Genomic DNA, 19809 nt, shown 5'->3' with positions numbered 1-19809 from the left:
CCAGATTGTGAGATTAACTGATAAATTCACCTTAAATATTTGAAGGTTAAAAATAAATATATATATTTTTTTTTACACTGTCAAAGGTTTTTTCATCTATTAAAAATGCTCTCTTACTCAAGACATTTTGATCAGTGCCAGGGTTAACAGGAATCTTGTTTTTCTCCACATACCCACAAATTTCCATGCCATTCTTCAGTAGTCAGTATACGGTATTAGAAGTTATGAATACATGTCAGAGGAGGCATTCGCAACAGAGGTGTGAAGCTATTAAGTGATATTGCTTATTTTCAAAATAAAATAAACTGAAATTACGCTTTTCTTGGGATGAATATGAAATTCAAAGAAGAAAAATACATCTGATAAACATGTGAGGAATGGGGGACTCAATTTGCAAGCAGGATTTAAGAAAAAGAACACAAGAAATTAAATTATCAGAATTTTATTTCTGTTACAAATTATCACAATCACAATTAATAGAAATCAGCACTGAGGAAACAAGACTTAGATACAAGATTTATCAAGGTGTAAAAGCCTTATCCAAGACTCTAGTACTAGAAAACCTGTGACTGTATATTACAGAAAACATTTCTATGCATCAAACATCAAGTGAAAGAATAAGCAGCATAGTATATTTGACAGGGATTAAAACACCTTCATGTTATACAAGTTTCTGAACAAAATTGGAGTATCATTTCTACCCGAGAATCTTGTTTTGAGTAGACCTGTTCACAATTAGCTATTAAGAAAAGCTTCAGCATAAAACACCAATCTTCATTTTAACTTATCTATGTTGTTCATACATTAGACAAGCTATTTCCAAAAGCATTTACATTCTAGTCATGAGACTCACACACTCTCTTTACACTTGCTGCATAAGGCTAAAAAGAGCCACTAAAGGAACATGAGGTTGCATTATTGCTTTGTAACAGGAACTTATATGAAAATTCTTTATTGAGCTCCAAATAAAACATTGTCGCATCACTAAACAATTAACAGTTTAAGTATACAATTATTTTAAAAAGTGTATATTGTTATACACTTTAAGGCTTTAATACAAGAAATACTGAACAGGATTTTCATACTCCGTAGCCTGTCTCGTTGTCTAGGCACACGGATAAGTACAATGCTCTAAGCAGTCCATATTTAACATGGCAGAAGTTCCTGAAAAAGAGCAAAATATCATTTGTATACATCCTGAGACTAGTGACTATTAATTCTCTGAAGACTGTCAAGAGTAGTGGGATCAGGCAATTATGCCTAAAATAAATTTATGTAGATTTATGGAAACCATTGCAGAAACTGCTACCATTGCTATTCAGCGCAAATGTGATAAAGGTTCAATGAAGGCAAATTAATTATATGAGTAATTATAATCATTAACATTACTTGTTTGACCAGTAACATACAGCAATTAACCAGCGTCAGAATACAAAACCCTACTAGAATGGATAAACACTTCTAGGTTAGTTTGTCACAATAAAAGAAAGGCTGCCTTCTACACGGATTTTTTTTTTTTTTAAGTTTAGAAGACTTTTTAGATTTCATTCCCCTCTGTTCAAAATCTAATGGATTACATATCAGAGATTACTCCAAAGAAAAAAACCCCACACAAAAACCCAACAAAAAACCCAAACAGAAATTCAATAGCAGAACACAATGCTAGTGCATGTTATTTCAGGAACTGTCAAAAGCAGTTTTGTATTGCAAATGTGTAGTTTCTAAGAATATCTAATACCAGCTGTTTGAACTGATGTAGCTTATTGTACACACGTGTACAGGACATGAGAATTGATACAATCTTTTTTTTTCAAGGACATGAAAACACATTTTCTTAGGGGAAATAAGATGTATCAATGTGGAGCACTGGAAAAGGGAAGACTATGGGTTTAAAATTCATACCACTTATGCTCAATATATGTAGACTTAGATCTTGGAACTCAAAAGAACAAAAATGGACTGAAATGGTTAACTTTTCCATCAAGGTGGGCCACAGCTACTTAACAAGAGCACCATGTGGCTACAGACTACTCCATCTTGTCAGATACACATTGGGCACACGACCAAAACAATCGCTTCTGACCACAGGACGGGTGTGTTCTTAGTCAGGAAGGGGATTTTCTTTTAATGTACTGGTATGACCTTCAACATGCAGTCATTATGCCACCCTGTCACACAATGGTGCACTCAAAACCTGAAACAATTTAAGGGTTTCCAGGACTTCAGGGCAGAGCAGCAGACGTGGCACAAATGCATGATGATTCACCCTCCATATAGGGGGCACCAAGGAAAGATGGCACACCAAAAAAAACCACCACCACCACCCCCCCCCCCCCCAAACCCCGGAGTTGGATAGATACAGAAGACTGAATTCACTTCTGATTCACTTTTTTGTCTACTAGCCATCCTTCCTACTAGATATTTTAGTTTCAACCAATCAAGTCTCATTGTATACAGTTAATATAAAAGTTTGTATTTGCAAATGAAAAGTTGTTATGCAACTCATTATGTGATTTAAGATGTGAAGAGAAATGAGATTTAGCCAATACATGATTTTTTTTAAAGGTATTTATATACCCAGTTTTGCCATAGCGATTCTAACAGCTGGTATCAAACCTTTGCCCTTTGAGCCCCAGAGGGAAGAAATCTTCTCCAAGCTCTCCTAATCTTAAAAGGGTCCTTTGCTTTAAATCTCTAGAATACTCTCAGAATTGTTGTAAAGCCATTTCGTATGTATAAAAAGTTACAAAAAGTTTAGCCTGTGACAGCAGTCTTTTAAATTTACCATGGTATACAAAGGCAGTACAACGTATGCAATATTTCAAAGTATAGAGCTCTGTTTATCTAAATCTTGGCAACTAAAAGCACCGAGATCACGAGGTCAGTAGGAAGAATTACCATTCCAACTAGGAAATAAAAACCAAAACCCTGTTCTATTTAAAATATACACAATGTGAACATAACTTTAGATCCTGAATTCACCAGAAACAGTAAAGCTAACTACTCATGTTCCTCTATGGACTTGTTCTTCATTTGTGCCAAAAAAAAAAAATCAGTCTGCTCCTTGGGCAGAAATGCTTGACTTAGAAAGCCATCCTACAAAATGCTTTCTTCAGTTTTGGAAAACCATTTTAGACATGTTTGCTGACCAGATTAAGAGTTTTAAATTCCTATTTGAACACTACAAGCATAAAACCACCTTTTCTTTCACCTTCCTCTGCCCAATGAAATACTTAATTAGCTGAAATGTCAAAGCTATGTATAACTTTCAATAAGCAAACAGCCAGAGGACAGTGTCCACACACTGGCACAGTTTAATGGTCATTTAAAACTATGACTTTTCCCACCAGAATTGAACACAGCCAATGATTTTTGCTGGTCTTCAGCTCAGTACCTGTGATCATTATGCAAATTAAAGCCTTGTGTATAAAGAATTAAGGACGTGATTGATGGCTCCATTGTTTATCTAATAATTTCACAGATGAGTAAAGATACCTACCAAAGCATGGGAAGATTAAGGTTTTTGTTCTCTTGGCTGTCCAAGGAGTTGGGTCTCCTGACAAGAGAAAAAAAAGATATTTTTACTAAATTTCAAAGACTTTCAAATATAAAGAAAACAATGTAAATCAAACTATAATAAATACAAACTTAATGATTAACAAAAAGCTTTAGATAACATTTGTAATGTTTAATTTACTAGCATTTATGGAAAAATAATATATTACAAACTATTGGTTATGAGGTTTTACTGTTGTTTAATAGGGAATAGTTTGTCCAAATTTAACTAGCTAAACTAAGGCTTTTTAGATTACTAACACAAATTAAACGTTTTAAAATGAGAATTTAGGTGTCCTCAAAGTCTTTCCTACATTCTAAAAATGAAACTTTCTAAAGTTGTAACCTCCCTGTTTTTATTGGTTATATTAAGATAAATTAAGTGAGATTAAAATCTTATTTGATTTATTTACCTTTGCAAATGAAGACCGTTTTAAGGGTTACAGATCCTCTGCCTCTGAAGAAAGCGACCTCAATTAGTCAAGTCAGAAAGTCTTTAAAAGCTTTGTGTTTATTGCTTCCAGCACGGAGCGAGGTGGTCATTAACGTACCAAAATTCTCATAAAAAATCCAAAGTTGCACTAGTGAAAAAATGCTCAACAAGATGAAACTAGTCACATCTTTTTCAGAAAATTCATTAGCTATTTTAAACCACTTTTAACAGAAATATTTTGATTTAATGTGGCACTCGAGCAGATCCATACCATTTGGATACTTTAAACAGCATTTATATCTACTGTGAATATATATATGTATATACATTTAGGTTTATACCATTTTTTAAATAAGTCGCGCAATGTTTAATATGAGCCTTTTATGCTGATCACTGTTAAACATTTCTCCCTGTTTACTACTATTTATGAAGTTTTATTATAAGATAAAGCATAAAATTAATCTCACACACACTGATTTTCTTTCAAAAGTTTATTTAGTATCAAGCAAGGGTAAAACTTTGCTTAACACTACAGAACATTTCAAGACTTGAGTTACAAAATACCACATTATTTGCATTTGTAATTTGCTTCCCTTTTTACGCATGTTTGCAAAGAGAAAATCTAGCAAATGGCTGAAAATAAAAACTAAAAACTAAATTGTTGAAAACCTTTAAAATAAAAGGTTACGCTTATGTTAAAAGAATGAACTAACATATTTAGTAAACCTATTTTTTGTTTAACACTAGTTAATCAAAGGTTATTTTTTTGATCACCTATTTTTTCAAATACAGTTTGGAAATAACAAAGTTCCTTGTTTTACATATCTTTCTGTCCAGGTTGTTCTTTCAACAAAGTATTTTAAGTTCAGTCCATCCATTCAGATTTTTATGCGCTTTGATTTAATAAAAAGGGATTGTTCATAGAAAAAATTACTTTGAACAGTATACAGGACTGGTGGAGATTGGATATTTCACAACATCAGACAGTACAATCAGTATCTGGCATATGGCTGGTCTCTGTAGACTCCTTTTGTTGTCCTTGCAGAAGGTGCCTTGTGTCGTGAGTTGGTCCATTCTTCTTGCCCTACAAGAAGGGAAAATATAGTTAGACCCCTTCCAAAGTTCTCAGACACTGTACTGATTTTTTCCTTATTTAACTGGGAAATAGACAGTGACATTTTATGTACTGAAACCAAGGTATGCCAAGTTAAGTCGAACACTTGGAACTACAAAATCTGGGCACAACACACCTATATGAGCTACCCAACAGTGCTTTTTCAGCACATAATAGCAAGGAGTGTGACAGGCTAATACGGCAAAAATATGTAGGGCTCTGGCATTCTGGCATTAAACTGGACCTGCAGAAATGGAAGCTACAGTAGCAGACTTACAAATAATGATGCTAGGATGAATTGAATGAAGGATATGAATTATCTACAAACAACTAAACTACCCTCTGAAATGAGCTTCTTTGCATCAGTACCGATTTAGGCTTAATTCAAATATGCAATCAAACAGTTAAAAACCTCAAGTATCACTACAAACACCTACAGCTTCTAACAATCTAGGCGCACTATTTAACTTCACTGTAAACATACACTTCCCTCTTAAAAGGACAAGGGAAATTGCTGCTTTGAATTTTGACTGTAAGTTTGTGAAAGCCTTGTGCTATATTTGATGCCTCCTAATCCTACCACATTTACGTGCTTCCATATCTGCTTTTGGAGAATTGCCCTGCCCTAAGCAGACAGATGTCCAAGTGAACCCAATGCAATCCAGAAACTAAAGGGTGGAATCCAAATATACAGTAACCTAAAATGTTGGCAGCACTTTGTCTTTTCTAGTCCATTAAAAGTAAATAAATAGATGTCAACAGTCAAAGAACCTTGCACTTTGAATGTTAAGGTCACTTGCTCCAACAGTAGATATCTGAAATTAGGTGTCAAGAATCCTTTTAAGTTAAGGGTCCATTTTCACAATTTCTTCATAAGAGTCTCATTCTAGCTACTTTATTTTTTAAAATTTAGGTGGTTGCCTGCAGAGTCTGGGTTATATATTATACCTAGGTAGTCAGAACATTTGCCTAGGAGGTAAAAGGAACCAGTTCAAATTTGGTGTCAGGCTGAAAGAATTAAACTTGTACCTCAGGCAAGTGCCACAGGAATCTGATAAAAGAATAACATACATGAGAAGCAACCTCTTGGGCTTCTTCATTGCACAGAAAGCAAGGCTTCTATTAAGCAAGTAAAAGAACCCTAACCTGACAGTAAAGGCAGCTGGCAGAGGGGTAAGAATTAAAAATATCTAGCTTTTAAGCACCACTGCAAAGACTGCTTAAATGTAAAAAGCAGTCTTAAGAGTTTAAGGGGAATACTTGCTCCTCTTCAAGCAACTGGTCAAATTGGTAGAGTAAGAGTCACTTTACTTTTTATCAGTTCATTTTGGTGCCACTCAGGGCTCTAAATCCTAAAAAATACTGATATTCTTCCTACATCCTCTGGACTGGCAACTGAGCTTCTCAGGGAAGGAAAAGTTCAGGTCCTTCCTGGGAATCTGTTTCCTCCTGGCCAACACTAGGCAACCAACTGCTCACTATACAGTCTTACAGACTTTAGTTTGATACACCTAACGTTCCTTACACACTCTAAGGGTGATTATTAGCATCTAACTGCATTTAGGGATGTACTGGAGGGTCAGCTAGTTAAGAAATGAAGTGTATAACTCTTTATTTGTATGTGCAAAAACTTCAGTGGCTGCAACCCATAATCATCCCTCAAGGTATTTATAGCCTTCCTCTCAACTTGAGCAAGTACATTACTTAATATTCTGAGTGGCTGTGCTTTGATAAATAGAAAACCAATTTGAAATCCAAAAGCAATGAAAAATCTGTACTTTCAACGTTAAATACTGCAATCCACGTTTTTCCCCTATCAGTCTATCTAAATTAAGCAGTTTCATACTTTCCCCTCCCCCCACCAATTCTGCATTCATGGAATAGTCTTAGAAGTATCAGGTTTATAATGGCAGTTTATTTTAATGCTGAAATAAAGTTTTAAGTGATATATCTATCAACACCAATTGGAAGTGCTGTGGGGCAGAGGAATTTCAAGTGACCTCTTTTGATAAACTGACTTTCCCCTTAAGCAAAATGATTAGTTTAAGCAGATAACATTAAGGCATTTATCACAACTTAGTTGAGATCCTTTTGGTTTTCAGCAAAAGAAGCACTTCCAAATGGAGTTCAAGAAACACACCATGGACAATTTCACATACAGCTTTAAAATCATTTAAGCACTCATTACCCAGAATCACAACTCTATTACACAAGTTACTAACAATCCTCGAATGTTTGAGATTTGAGTGATTTAGATTACATTTCTCTGATCTCTAGCCAGAGATTTAACATTTTTCCCTTAATCAAAGGTGCCTTTTAACATGCTTTATGCTTCTAATCCGTAACAGATTTCTTTAATTAAACCTGTCACTACCATACTTCTAACTTAAAAAAAATGTGATCTTCACCACTGGCATATGGTTTTTTGCTTCATTACACATTGTTTTGTCTCTGTGTGAGTCACCCAGTGCCCTCATGTCTATTAGCTACCTGAAGTACTTTCATAACCTTTACATAATGACTCCCTGCTTGATTTCCCCAAGACTGATGTATGAAAATGAACTAATAGAAAAAAACATACAAGACTAAAATGCACTCAATTAGGCCCTGATCCAACTGAGAACTTCAGCATATTCTTACGTTGTACCAAGCTTCAGTGCCAGTTGTGTCACACAAAGCATTTGCTTTCAGCTCCAAACAGCTCCTGAAAAAAGGTCCTACACCCCCATTTTTCCCCTTAAATCTCATTGAATGTGACATCAAAAGGGTACCTGAAACATGATTTAGATTTTTTTTTTCTTTGATTTTAGTTTATGGTAGCTAACAGACCACAGAAACTTTCTTCAGTAGTTTTCTCAAACACATCAGGAGCTCTGTGACAGCGCAGGAATCCCTGAACAGCTGTTATCCACTGTAGAACTTAAGCTTGCCTTATGGAAATTCTTCTTTCATATTTTTTCAAGAGTCTACTACTGCAGTAATTCAGCTGAAAGCTACTCACCATAAGAGTCGTACGTTTCTTCACTCAGTCCATGGCCATAGTCATAGTAATCTGCTCCACTGTATGGGAGAAGGGAAGTAGGAAGAAGAACAAGAAATAAAGCAATTACATTTTAAATAGCAATGCCTATCATTACACGTTCTTTGAAAAGAAGAAAGCTTGAAGGATACAGACATGCCCTTAGGTAAGAAAGGTAAAGCATCCATGTGACAGTGACAGCTTAGGTCTTGTTTGTTCATTGATTATAAAAGAGAAAAGAAACCATATTAACTTTCGTTTAGGATTCTTTTTCATCACTGAGCCGCTGGTCCACAGTGTATATGTGGATGTGGGCATTTTGTATTTAAAATCATACTTATAGTTGGCAAGGCTTAAGATCTTACAAGTGCCAATGAAAGAAGAGCAGGAGGTGTTGGTACTGAACCAATTCATTTGTTGTATGAAAACCACTTTTCATTACCTACTGTTGTCTAGTAGTTTGCTTTTGCATCTTTGAATTCACTGATAAAAATGCAATAAAGGAGAAGCAACTTGCTGATCAGAAGACTATATAGTTGCTATACTTGTACAAGTTCCAGTGTCTTCAAAACAAGACAAATGTGCATGTATGTAAATGCTATCACTTTAATAGGCAGACAAGAAATGACACCAGGAAGGAAAAGCAGAAATCTGCAGTCATTAGGATTCAAAAGTATGTAAGAACCCCGTAGCCATGGCCTAGAACAGTCTTCTGTTTCCTAACTGCATTTCTATTTGTATTAAGACCACTGAATGGAAACTGAAGAACAAGCCTTATTACATACTACTTTTCCATTATGCTTTCCTATTTCATGTCGGTAAGGCTATGTATAGTCTTTCACATAGCTGACAGCACAAACGTCTATTAGACATGCTTGTAGGACATCAAAAGCAACTTTTAATTGTTTCTTTCCTTTTCTTTCTAACCACAGCCAGACTCGGGGCTGACTATATCTGGAAAATACTCCACAAACTGATGCTACCAGTCACGACCTTCTGAGTAGAGAAGAAAATCGCTAATGTATGATCATTAGAAAGTAATTACTAATATTGACAAAATGTTTCTAACATTTGATTGCTAATAAAATAAAAAACAGAAAAGAACAATTTATAGCACTAACATGAAATTAGCAGGTAAATCATTTATACGAAAACAACATCACTATCATTTCTAAACTGACACAAGACAAGGGTAATTTGTTGCATTTGGGTTGTTCGTGTTTTAGTTTTTAGTGAAAAAAAACCCAAACCCACAACGACATTTTATGGGTTTTGAAATAATCCAGGGCAGAAATAATACGGTTCTGGCATGTACAAATGTGTATCTAAAAAGTGTGGGTGAGTATTTGTTATTGCTAGTGTAAGGCTTCCTAAACAATTTAACCACAATGTACTATGAAGACCCACAACACAGTATCTGCGTACAACCTAAATGTTATCTGTGGTTTGTTTGTTGGTCCATGTGATGCGGACCCCAGAATAACAAGGGAAAAGTTCAAAACATAAGAAATAACATAATTTTTCCCTGAAGCAGCCAGTGATAAAATTCTTTATTCTGACAACCAAAACTGACATTCACTATCCTTCCACACACTACTTGATTATTTAAAGCTGTCATTAAGTTTAGAAGCCTATAGCAGCTGAGTTCTATCCCTGTATCTGTTAACCCTGTCAGAATGACTTTTGCAGGGTTTCATTTCATAGATCTAAAACATCTATAAAGCAAAAAATGACTCATTTTATAGCATGGAAACTGCAAAACAAACATCAGAAAAGAAAAAAAATCTTTTACTTATACTCAAAGTATATCATGACCAATCTTTATTAACAGAAAAACCCTTCAAACGTTAATAATCTGTCCAAAAAGTACAAGTTATAATGGGAAGTAAAGTTGCCTAGTCCAATTCAAAACTCTACTCTGACTGCTTTATTATTTGTGGTTATGAATAATTCCAACGCTCTTGCAATTCAATTGTATGTTAAACAAATTTAAAAGTTCAGATAAGACAACTAAAGACTGTAACCCAAATAAAAGGGTACATACAGATGGCTGTAAAGAAATCAGGGTAAAGAAAACATCAAAATTTGTTTCACCTGTAACACAGTCTGAATAGCCCAGAGTTCACAACGAAGTCCAAAGCTAACTGAGGTTTAGAGGAATTACAGAAAAATCTACTACTGTATATGAAGTTAAAGCTTACAGAACTATTTTTTTCAAAGCAATTACCTGCCAAAAGGAAACCTGGTAAAAGGAACCTGCAAACGCCAAACTTCTGCATTATCCGTTTGAACTCACAAACTGCGATAGTTGAGGCCAATTCTGAGAAATCAGCAGCTATATTAAAGAATTCCTCCTCCAGACAGAAGGTATGATTTCAGTTTTTGTTTTAGAAGCATCCTTGACATCTGTGCATTTTTATATAGGTTCTTTGGCAACTTAGCATTGTGACTGAAGACTATTCAAACTGTCTTTCTCTAATGGATTTATTCTGTAAGGGGAGCCCTTTTCTTTGCATTTCTTTCATTTTGTCTCAGAAAGGAGAACAAAACCACAAAACAGGTTCATTTGCTTTACCTCACGTGCCTCCCTCCTTTCAGAACAAGGAAAAAACATGCCCTGGATCCTTTCCATTTTTAACCTAGCAAGATTAAACTTGGAGTTCACCTTGAGTTCCTATGTTTTCACATGTGAAGTGTCTTCTTCAGGCCACTTTCTTCCATTTTCTTTTTAATGTTTCCTTACTTCTTCAGGTGTATACTTTGTAAATGGATAATGGCATTATATGGCGCGGTAGCTGAGTTTTCAAGAATCTTCCTAACCATCAAGTAAACAATACAAGTGCAATCGACACTGGAGTATCAGATGTGATTCAGATCTTTTGTACATACAGAGCCCTTGCTTGTATCTCCTCACCTGTAACGTCTTCTGTATTTCCATTCAGCACGATGTCTTTGGGCTGACAGGAGACAATAGAGATCGCAAAGACAAAAAATGGTGGTTTTCCACTTCAACATAAAAACTTGGAACCACCTAATGTTAATGGAAAGATTAGCAAGCAGCAATAAACTTAAATATGTCACTTCTAATTGCTGAGGGCTGGCCATTAATCCTATAGTGCTTAGAGGAAGCGTGAGGTGAGGCTTAAGTAGTTTAAATAAGGCCGGGGAAGTGCCTGTTTTCGCTGTTCAAGAAACAGCCTGAGATAGAGAAAAGCAACCTCAGATTTTAGCACTGCATCACTGATGAAGAAAAGTCTTAGAGCAGCTTTTTTTAATCTAGTAAAACAGAGGACTGGGAAGCTTCCTGCTGTTTTTCTAGAACTACCATGCTGTGAAAAGTGTCTTAAAATACTTTAATTCAGAGGTATTCAACAGAAGACTTCAAAGGTCTTGTGGAATATGACCTGAATTTCTCAGGCTTTTCTGCTAAGCTGATTGTTTCTGGAAATATCTTGATGAACCGTAACAGAAGAACAAATCTTTATGAAAAAAACCAAACAGCAGTAACTGCTCTTGACATGATGGTTAAGTCTTAAGCAACTCTTACCTTTTATTAACTATTAGCTTATTCTGTCCAGAGAATATTTTCTTGGGACAGATATGAACAGAATGGTTGAGTTTCAACCATGAAGATGATCATGAAGATCTCCAAACAGGTCATTAGGCTATTTCTGGGACAATGCCAGAACAGGCATGTCAACCACACGGTGGAAGTGTTCTATAGTATTTAAAAAGAACGCATAAAGATAGTCAAAATATATAGCGATTAATGAATGCAACTGCCATGGCTCTTTAGATTTGATGCAAGCATCTTTTAGAATCAGCATTATGCCATTTCTGTGTTTGAAACAAAAGCGGTATGGCAGGGAGCCTGACTGCTAAGGGGAGAGTAAAATGTCTCTGACTGGAAGCTTGTTTACTGGAAAAGCCAACACTTAAACCTGGTAACTAGGCTTGTCAGTGCTTAAGCAGTGAGTGAACTGAAACTTTCTTCATCTTCAGTGATGAAAAACAGCCTTTGCAATCAATTCAGCTCCTTGTAACGCTTACTAGGGAAAACTGGAAAAAAAACCCCTGCTTTTCCTTTCACACATTAGTATGACAAGCAGTTTTGGGATGGGTCCCTTCAGACAAAAGTCAGGGCAGTTTCACAAAGTGACAAAAACCCCCATCCAAACACTGAGGTTTCCTTCTGTGCGAAGAGCAGCTCCACAAGCATCACCTCTGTCTTTCTACACAGAGGTTGCACAGAACAGCAGCAAAGCAGAAATAACAAATGAGTCTCTCTCTAGCAAGAGGTCTGATATGATAGACCCTGACTGATATGACCACATCTGAATAGAATTCTTCTACAAGGACAAAACTCTTTCTATCATTCGTAACAGATCTTCATGCTCAGCTGCCTCTGATATCAAAAACCAACCATCAACAGTAAACAGGAAGAAGCATGTCCCAAATGTTATTGTCAAGAAAACTAATTGTAGTGAAGCTGCTCAAAACTCCGTAATTGTCTTGAATATTGAGTTGAGCATCTGTTTTTAATGCTTCCGTGGATCACTAGAACACCGTATTCTGTAACCCAGCTTACAGCAGGGTAGCAGAAAACCAGCATATCAAGAGGACACCCACATCTTTTCTTGCATCTTTCAGACATACTTTTATTTAATGCCCAGTTCTACCACTTCTTAGCAGAAGTTTTTTGGCATATACCATCATCCCTGCATCTCAGTCTATGTCTGTAAAACAGGTAACAATCTCAGAAAGCAACTGAGACCTATACGTGAAAGCTTTATAAAATACAGAAAAATGATGCAATCTTCCTTATATTCTATTTCATTGTACTCTTATATGGATAGTAACAATAGCAAACCTAATACCTATAATCCTAAAAGGTGACCAGAGTTGCCCCCTCTAGGATTCCCTTAGCTATCACTATTTAAAAATTACTTTTTATGGCAGAAATTGTAATAAATTTCACTTCTGAACAGTGAAATGCCCTTCAGAGGCATCTGCATTCTGGTGTTACCTACCAGGCACAGAATTACGTCTATCTACAGACTTCTACAGAACACAACACAGTTCCCTAAACTTAACAGTTTTAGCATCCCAAATGTCCAGTTATTGCTGTCTGAACTAATTCTGTGTTGTCCCCATCCCCCACTCTCTACATCCCATCCCTCAAAACAAGAACGGTACATGGCAAGTAGCAGAGGCGACTAAAGCACACAGTACAAATAAGGCTTCTGCTCAGGAACCTTGACAACTATGAATAGAATACAGCAACAGACCATTCCTAAACATGACAGATACTAAATAAAATGCCAGAAATTTGCTAGATCAAACAAGAAATTTTTGCATTGGCAGAAAACCTAAAAATTCAGGCTGTGTGAACATCAGCATTTCTGTTTGGCCTGGCCTGTGAATTAGAACCAAGCCCCAGCTACCACACATCACATTTGTCTGGTTTGCAAAGTGGTTTGGGGAAAGTGAACTAGATTGCTAACAGAGGGAATCAAACTGGAAATCTTAAGCGATCCAGGTGTGTACCCAGTGTTCCAGCTGTTAAATGGGGAACAGAGATGTGAACCAACATCAACATTAAGATCCAAAAAAGGATGTGCTTTCTTCCCTTTTCCTCCAAACAGACAAGACTACTCAGGACACTGGAAGCAGCAGAGCACAGTGAAGATCAAAGAAATCTTTAGACCATCCATTTCAATACTGGAAAGAGCTGTGGCTATTATTCCATTTAATTCTCTGTTATCCCTTGAGGTCTGCGTAAGCTGTTAAGAGATCCAAGTTGGCATTACTTGTCACAGACTGGAGTACGGGACAATACTGCCTGTAATACATAATCCACAAAAACTGCACAGACGTTATGTCACCATTCTGTAATTAGAAATACTAGTCAGTAAGATATTTATCATACCTTCTTGTCCTTCTAATTTATCGAAGGAACAGTACAATTTTCATCAGTTTCCTATAAATTTGATACCCTGACTCATCAGTTGAAATTGAAAAGCATTTGAGAGGAAAAATATCATTCCATCGCACTCTTATGTGATTATAAATAAAAAATAATAAAAGTGCCATCAAGGAATATATTTGGTTAAAGAAAGATTGCATTTGACAGTTTTCAGGGCTGTATAACCCCAAGCATCTGACAGACGTTACAAGCAATGCACTACCATATTTAATTATCTTCCCAGTGTTTCCCTCATGCCCCTAATGCCAACAGGGTCTGAGCCTTGCCTCTCCAATTACAATAAGGCAGATTTTTTCCTCTTTCGTTGAAGACAATGCAATCCATTTAACTGCAAAGACTTGTTTCCTGGCCTTACGTGGACTCTGCTACTTCTATCAATATGTATTTTCCAAGTGCATTATATACAGCTCTCACCTGACATGAGTACACCATGATACACCTCAAATTCTGATGGTTACTAAACTGTATTTTTCATGATCTGTCATTTGAATGACACCAAAATTGTGCTTAGAAGTACTTCTACTAAAATAAAATACAAAGACAACAAGTAAGACCATTTTGAAGTTTTCCTGGAACATCTTCCTTTTCTAAAGTTGCTCAACTAAACAGGTATTTCTTTATCAATGGAAAGTCATCAGATTTTTTTCCCCCCTTGAAAGCAAACCGAATACTACAGGATAGTTGAAGAGAGAAAACTGCAATTTTCAATTACTGCTAGTAAACAGACATAGTATGTTGACTGTCAACCAGCCAAATAGTGCCCAATCTTCATCTACAAAAATGTGTTCTGTGACAAAAACATGTTCTGAACTGATAAAGCCTTATTTCTCTTGCATCTCTCATTCAACTAATAGTCCTTGTGAATTTCCAGTGAAGTTCCTTCTCCACCCCACACCAGTAAAGAAATCATCCCTAAATATGGTCTTCATTATCTACTGAAGTGCTAATTTACGATGTTGTCCTTTCTCTAGTCATAGAGAGACTATGTAAGTCTTTTCCTTATCTTGGTGTCTCCATGACACTGATAGAAAGTTAGTTATTCTGTAACACATCTGAAAAGTCATTTCTAAATGAATAACTTTAATTTGTAAGATTTGGAAGCCTGATCCTCCAAGTTCAGTCTCTAAAGACCATACATCTAGCAGCACTGCTGCCTGGCAACTGGATACTCTCCTTCCTCTTTGTTACCTCCATCAAAGCTTAAAGTATGATTATTATTTTTTAAAATCCAAAACACTAATTAAATTGAAACCCTCATAATATTTTAAAGCTATCACTAATTCCACAAGTTATCATTAATAACTACAATATAGCATTTAATATTTAAAAAATATTCACCATTAACGAGTTTTTCTTCCTATTCAGGACCTCCTAAAAGATCTTATTTGACTAACCATTTTCTCATGTATTCACCTGTGTAATCAGTCAAGGAAAAAATCCTAAATCCTACCAAACATTAATCATCTTTGATTATATTGTGGGAATTCAACCACCCAGTTTAAGATGCTCTACAATCACTAGGTAAAATTAAGCCAATCATGCAAAATGAATGCTGATTTTTATTAAATAAATATTTTTTTTGATTTCTCAAATACTTAAAATTTCATGTTACTACTTTTTGTACTCCTATACCACCTCTATATGAGTCTTCTCCAACAGGTCTCGTTTTATTTTAAAATGCATTTTTACTTGCTTTCTAATCACTGAGGCATAGTCATAATTAAGTTTACTAGGAAAGCCATGAAGAAACCCAAAATAGTCTTTCTATCTCAAACCATTTCATTAAGTAGTACAGACGAAAAGTAATCCAAACATTTCTTAAATAGTGAAGTAACATACCAATGTCAACATGACAAGGACTCTAAAAACTTCTCCAATTTTATGAGCGCACCATAAGATATACTTGTGGGTTTTCCATCATTACACTTTAAAGTGCCTTAGTCTTATTTCTGTTCACTGATGTTTCAGACCATATTTCTGTAGACCAATTAAAAAAAATTCAAACATGCATGCTAGACTCACAATTACAACTACCTGTGCTATGAGGCACTTCTGAATATTTTGTCTTGTCACATTTTAACAGGTGACAAAAAAATGAAGACATCTACCTAAACCTGAAGAACTAGATGTGAAAAGCTGCAGAAAATAATCTCATCCAATAATATGAGTGTAGAAATTAAGCAGGAAACCACATGGCAGGTATTTTCAGTTAAAGATACATTAGCTTGTTTATGCTAATGCTTTTGAGGATTTATTTGAATAGAATTATAACCTCCAATAAGCTCATACGTACCAGGTGTTCATAAGGAACCACAATTGCAAAATACCAGCCATTTCCATTGTCCCCAGAAATCAAAGTGCTGTGGATTGATTTGATTTATAAGTCAGAGCACGAAATACAAACAGCTACTAGCATTAAAATAGAGAGAATTACATCTTGAAAAACTACAGTAACAGACACCGTTTTGCATATAATGCATATTTATACATCCTGGAAATGCATGATTGCTGACAAACTTAACAATGTAAATTTAAAACACTGAGCATCACAAACAGAATGTTAGCAATTAACTTTCAAATACCAATAGCAACATCTCCATAAGCCAATTTCAAATCCATACGCTCAGCTCTTTATGAAAATCCTCCTCTTACAGGAAGATTGTCATCTTTTGTATGACTACTAAGCACAGTCTCAGAAGGTACCTTAAAATTTGAGCTCCTAGTGGAAAATGGGGAGGGTCTCACCAAGAACTACATACTAGGAATCTGCTTCTCAAAACTAAGGTGTTCAGGAGTGGCATGAATTCAGGGATTTAGAGACTTGAGGGATTTTAGTAAACCAATGTAGCTGTATTTAGGCCTCAGCTGAACAATGGCCACTGCCAGATTCCAAGGTGGTTTTTTTTTCTTAGTTCTCTCTTCAATCTGATATCCAGTTATTTAGTTCTTAAGTAACTCTCACAAGCTGTGAATCACAAGCTTCCTCAAACCTTTCAAACCGCAGGGTCTCTGTGCATAGCCTTCCCTGCTTTGCAGAAATTTTATGTCTTGAATCAGTCAGTCACTGTTGAAACGACAGGTAAAGACTAAGGCCTCACTGCATGGCATTCACAACACTGCATTTTTAACATGCTTGGGGATTAAAACATCGGCAGTTACCTTTTTATGCTTTTAGATGAATGATTTAAAGTTGCAGCATGTACTTAACGCAGTAACCAATAAACAGAGAATGAATTGGAGGCGCTGTATAAACATAGGTATACTAAAGAGAATTTGCCAATTCCCTCAGACAGGCAGCTTGCAGTTATTTGAATGTATCACATTTTGGTATGATTTGAAATGGTAGCAATTATTGTCATATACACAAGAAGAGCAAAAGAGAAACACTGTTTTTAAGCCAATGGCACAATGGTTGTTGCCAAGAGAAATCTATAGCATTAAATGTAGAAACCAAAAAACATTGCAGAAAACTGACAAAGCCAGCAATTACTCTAAATCCTTATTTTTCCCCTTCTCTATCAGTGTTTAAATTGAATTCTGCAACAGAGTGAAGATGAGATCACGCTGACTGAAGATCTAAAACAGTTTTAAAATTTTAAGTTATAATTAAACACAAAATGAAACTACTACATGAATGACTTGTTCTTGCCCCTAAACAGACACAGGTATGTACTTATATAAACGATCCCTTGTACAGCTGAGCCTCTGTTGTAGGTAAAAAACAATGCAGCTAGACAAAAGCTTCCCCCACCCACACCCACCCAGGAAAAGATGTATCCAGTTTTAAATGCTAGCAGACAAGCCTAAAGAAGTTATTTGAAACTTCTGACTGCCATGAAGCAGACAGATGGGGTTCTCCACATCGTTTTGTACTACAGTAAGCTGTGCTAGCCATTCTCTCGATAGTAAACTTAAAAGTACCCAGTAAACCTTTAATGCTGTTGGAGAGGTAACAAACCCAGCCCCCCTTCTCAGCAATCTTGTCACATAATCCGAATTTTAGTAACAAACCTCATTCTCTGGCATGTTAACTCTCTGCAGCATCTGTCACTGCTATGAATGGCTGATCATAACTACCTCTGTAGTCATCTCAATGCTATTAAGCAGATGGCAGCGCTAAATCCGAATGATGTAGTACATCTCCCTTGTGGACTTTGTTTCCATACACTACCATTATTCTACAGTTCCTCAGTGATAAATCTTATGTATTCTAGAGAACATTAAACAGTGAACTGACAGAGACAATTGATTTATTAGCATCCATTTACCCTTGCCCTATTATTGTCTTCACAAACACTTGTGCAGATCATGTATGGAGCCACTGAGGGACAAAAGCACTTTTGCTCGATTTGAAACGTATTTCAGAGATTTCAAATAAATAGATTTTTCTCTTCATGCTGAAAATGTTTAAACTGATCTACAAATTTGAATGAAGACCCAACTAAATGCTCCTGCTTCCTCCACAATATTCTTGTCTGAATTTTCGTAATAAAACTGGTCTAGCATTAACATCAGGCCATTAAAACACTTGGTAATATCTGCAGTAAATCCAAGTAAAGAATTACAGTTCTAGACAGATTTGGGGAAGTCCTTCAAGCGTCAGCTAGGTTATGTAAGGATGCACACATGCCGGTGAGGGAAGCTGAGAAGTCTACGTGTATCTGACATAGGCAAGCATCAGCACCAGGAGTCATGAGTATCGTTTTTCACACTTGGAATTCACATTCTACCGTAAGATCCCAAAAAGGTTTCTGGCATACAACTGCACATGTTAAACTACTACATATGTATACAGAAGAAATTTTATGAAAGAATTACTGACTGCATCATGTGATATTTGCCCTGCATGAGAACATAACATTCAGCTTAGTCTTGCTGCTCTCCTTAGCTAGGCGTTGAATTATCAACCATAAATGATAATAGCTTTTGACAGCATTCATTATGTTCTATTAGGGTAAAACTGTCTCAGCTGCTTCAAGTGTTTGCTAGCCTTTGGTTTTCAGAAATTGAGATATCTTTTGTTAAAATTTTAGATTGTTTTGTTTTTTATAGCCATACCAAACAGCACAGCTTATTAACCATCCCAGTTTATACTGGTAAAACCAATATCTAACAAACCTCTGCAGAAAAACTATACATATAATTCAGTCACATCTCTTCTAAAAATCAGCTAAGATATCTAGTCAAGCTTAGTATAGCTCCAAGGGATTTTTAAAGGTCTTCTCGACCATTAAAATTAATTCTGTTAAAATATGTCCTGAAGCACTATTTGGGGCTTTATTGCACAAACAAAAACTGTGAATAAGAAAATGTTTTAAAGGAAAACAATTTTTATAGGATTAAAGGGCATTAAGATAGATGAGAATTCGGAGAAAACAGGTTTTAACTACAGCTTCAGATTGCCAAGCACAAGCAAGGATACAGTCTCACACAATGTCAAATAAAGTCCATTAAACTGAAAACACACAGGATTTGGTAGCAGCAAGCAGTTAGATTATAGAAAGGAAGAATTGTTGGTAGAGGCATTCACATTCTCAGCTACTTGAATGCACACAGAAATACACAGTGTGCTATTCTTCATATCTGAACATACCACTCCACCTAGTCCACCTTTGATTTTGACATTTCTGGGAAATACAGTAGAAACATCAAAATTAAAACCAATAAAGGACAAGTCATGATGTGTCATCTTGAATGGACAA

General features: G+C 35.9%; 1 protein-coding gene across 4 annotated transcripts in view; it reads right to left on the bottom strand.

The window, feature by feature from the left end:
- Positions 1-426: 426 nt before the first annotated feature.
- Positions 427-19809, bottom strand: part of KHDRBS3 (KH RNA binding domain containing, signal transduction associated 3) — a 95269-nt gene continuing 75886 nt past the window's right edge. For 3 of the 4 annotated variants that reach the window (XM_056331594.1, XM_056331595.1, XM_056331592.1), the window contains 2 exons: positions 8104-8162; positions 4465-5072 (listed from right to left, as the gene is read on the bottom strand). In XM_056331594.1, coding sequence (XP_056187569.1) covers positions 4981-5072; positions 8104-8162 — 151 coding nt within the window. In that variant the 3' untranslated portion in view covers positions 4465-4980. Of the gene's footprint in view, positions 1165-3499; positions 3557-4464; positions 5073-8103; positions 8163-19809 lie in introns of those variants that run through there. The other variant, XR_008820740.1, reaches the window with a different exon arrangement.

The sequence above is a fragment of the Falco biarmicus genome, chromosome 3, assembly GCF_023638135.1.
Source record: "Falco biarmicus isolate bFalBia1 chromosome 3, bFalBia1.pri, whole genome shotgun sequence".
Lineage (NCBI taxonomy): Eukaryota > Metazoa > Chordata > Aves > Falconiformes > Falconidae > Falco > Falco biarmicus.
This window is presented reverse-complemented; position numbering and strand designations above follow the sequence as displayed.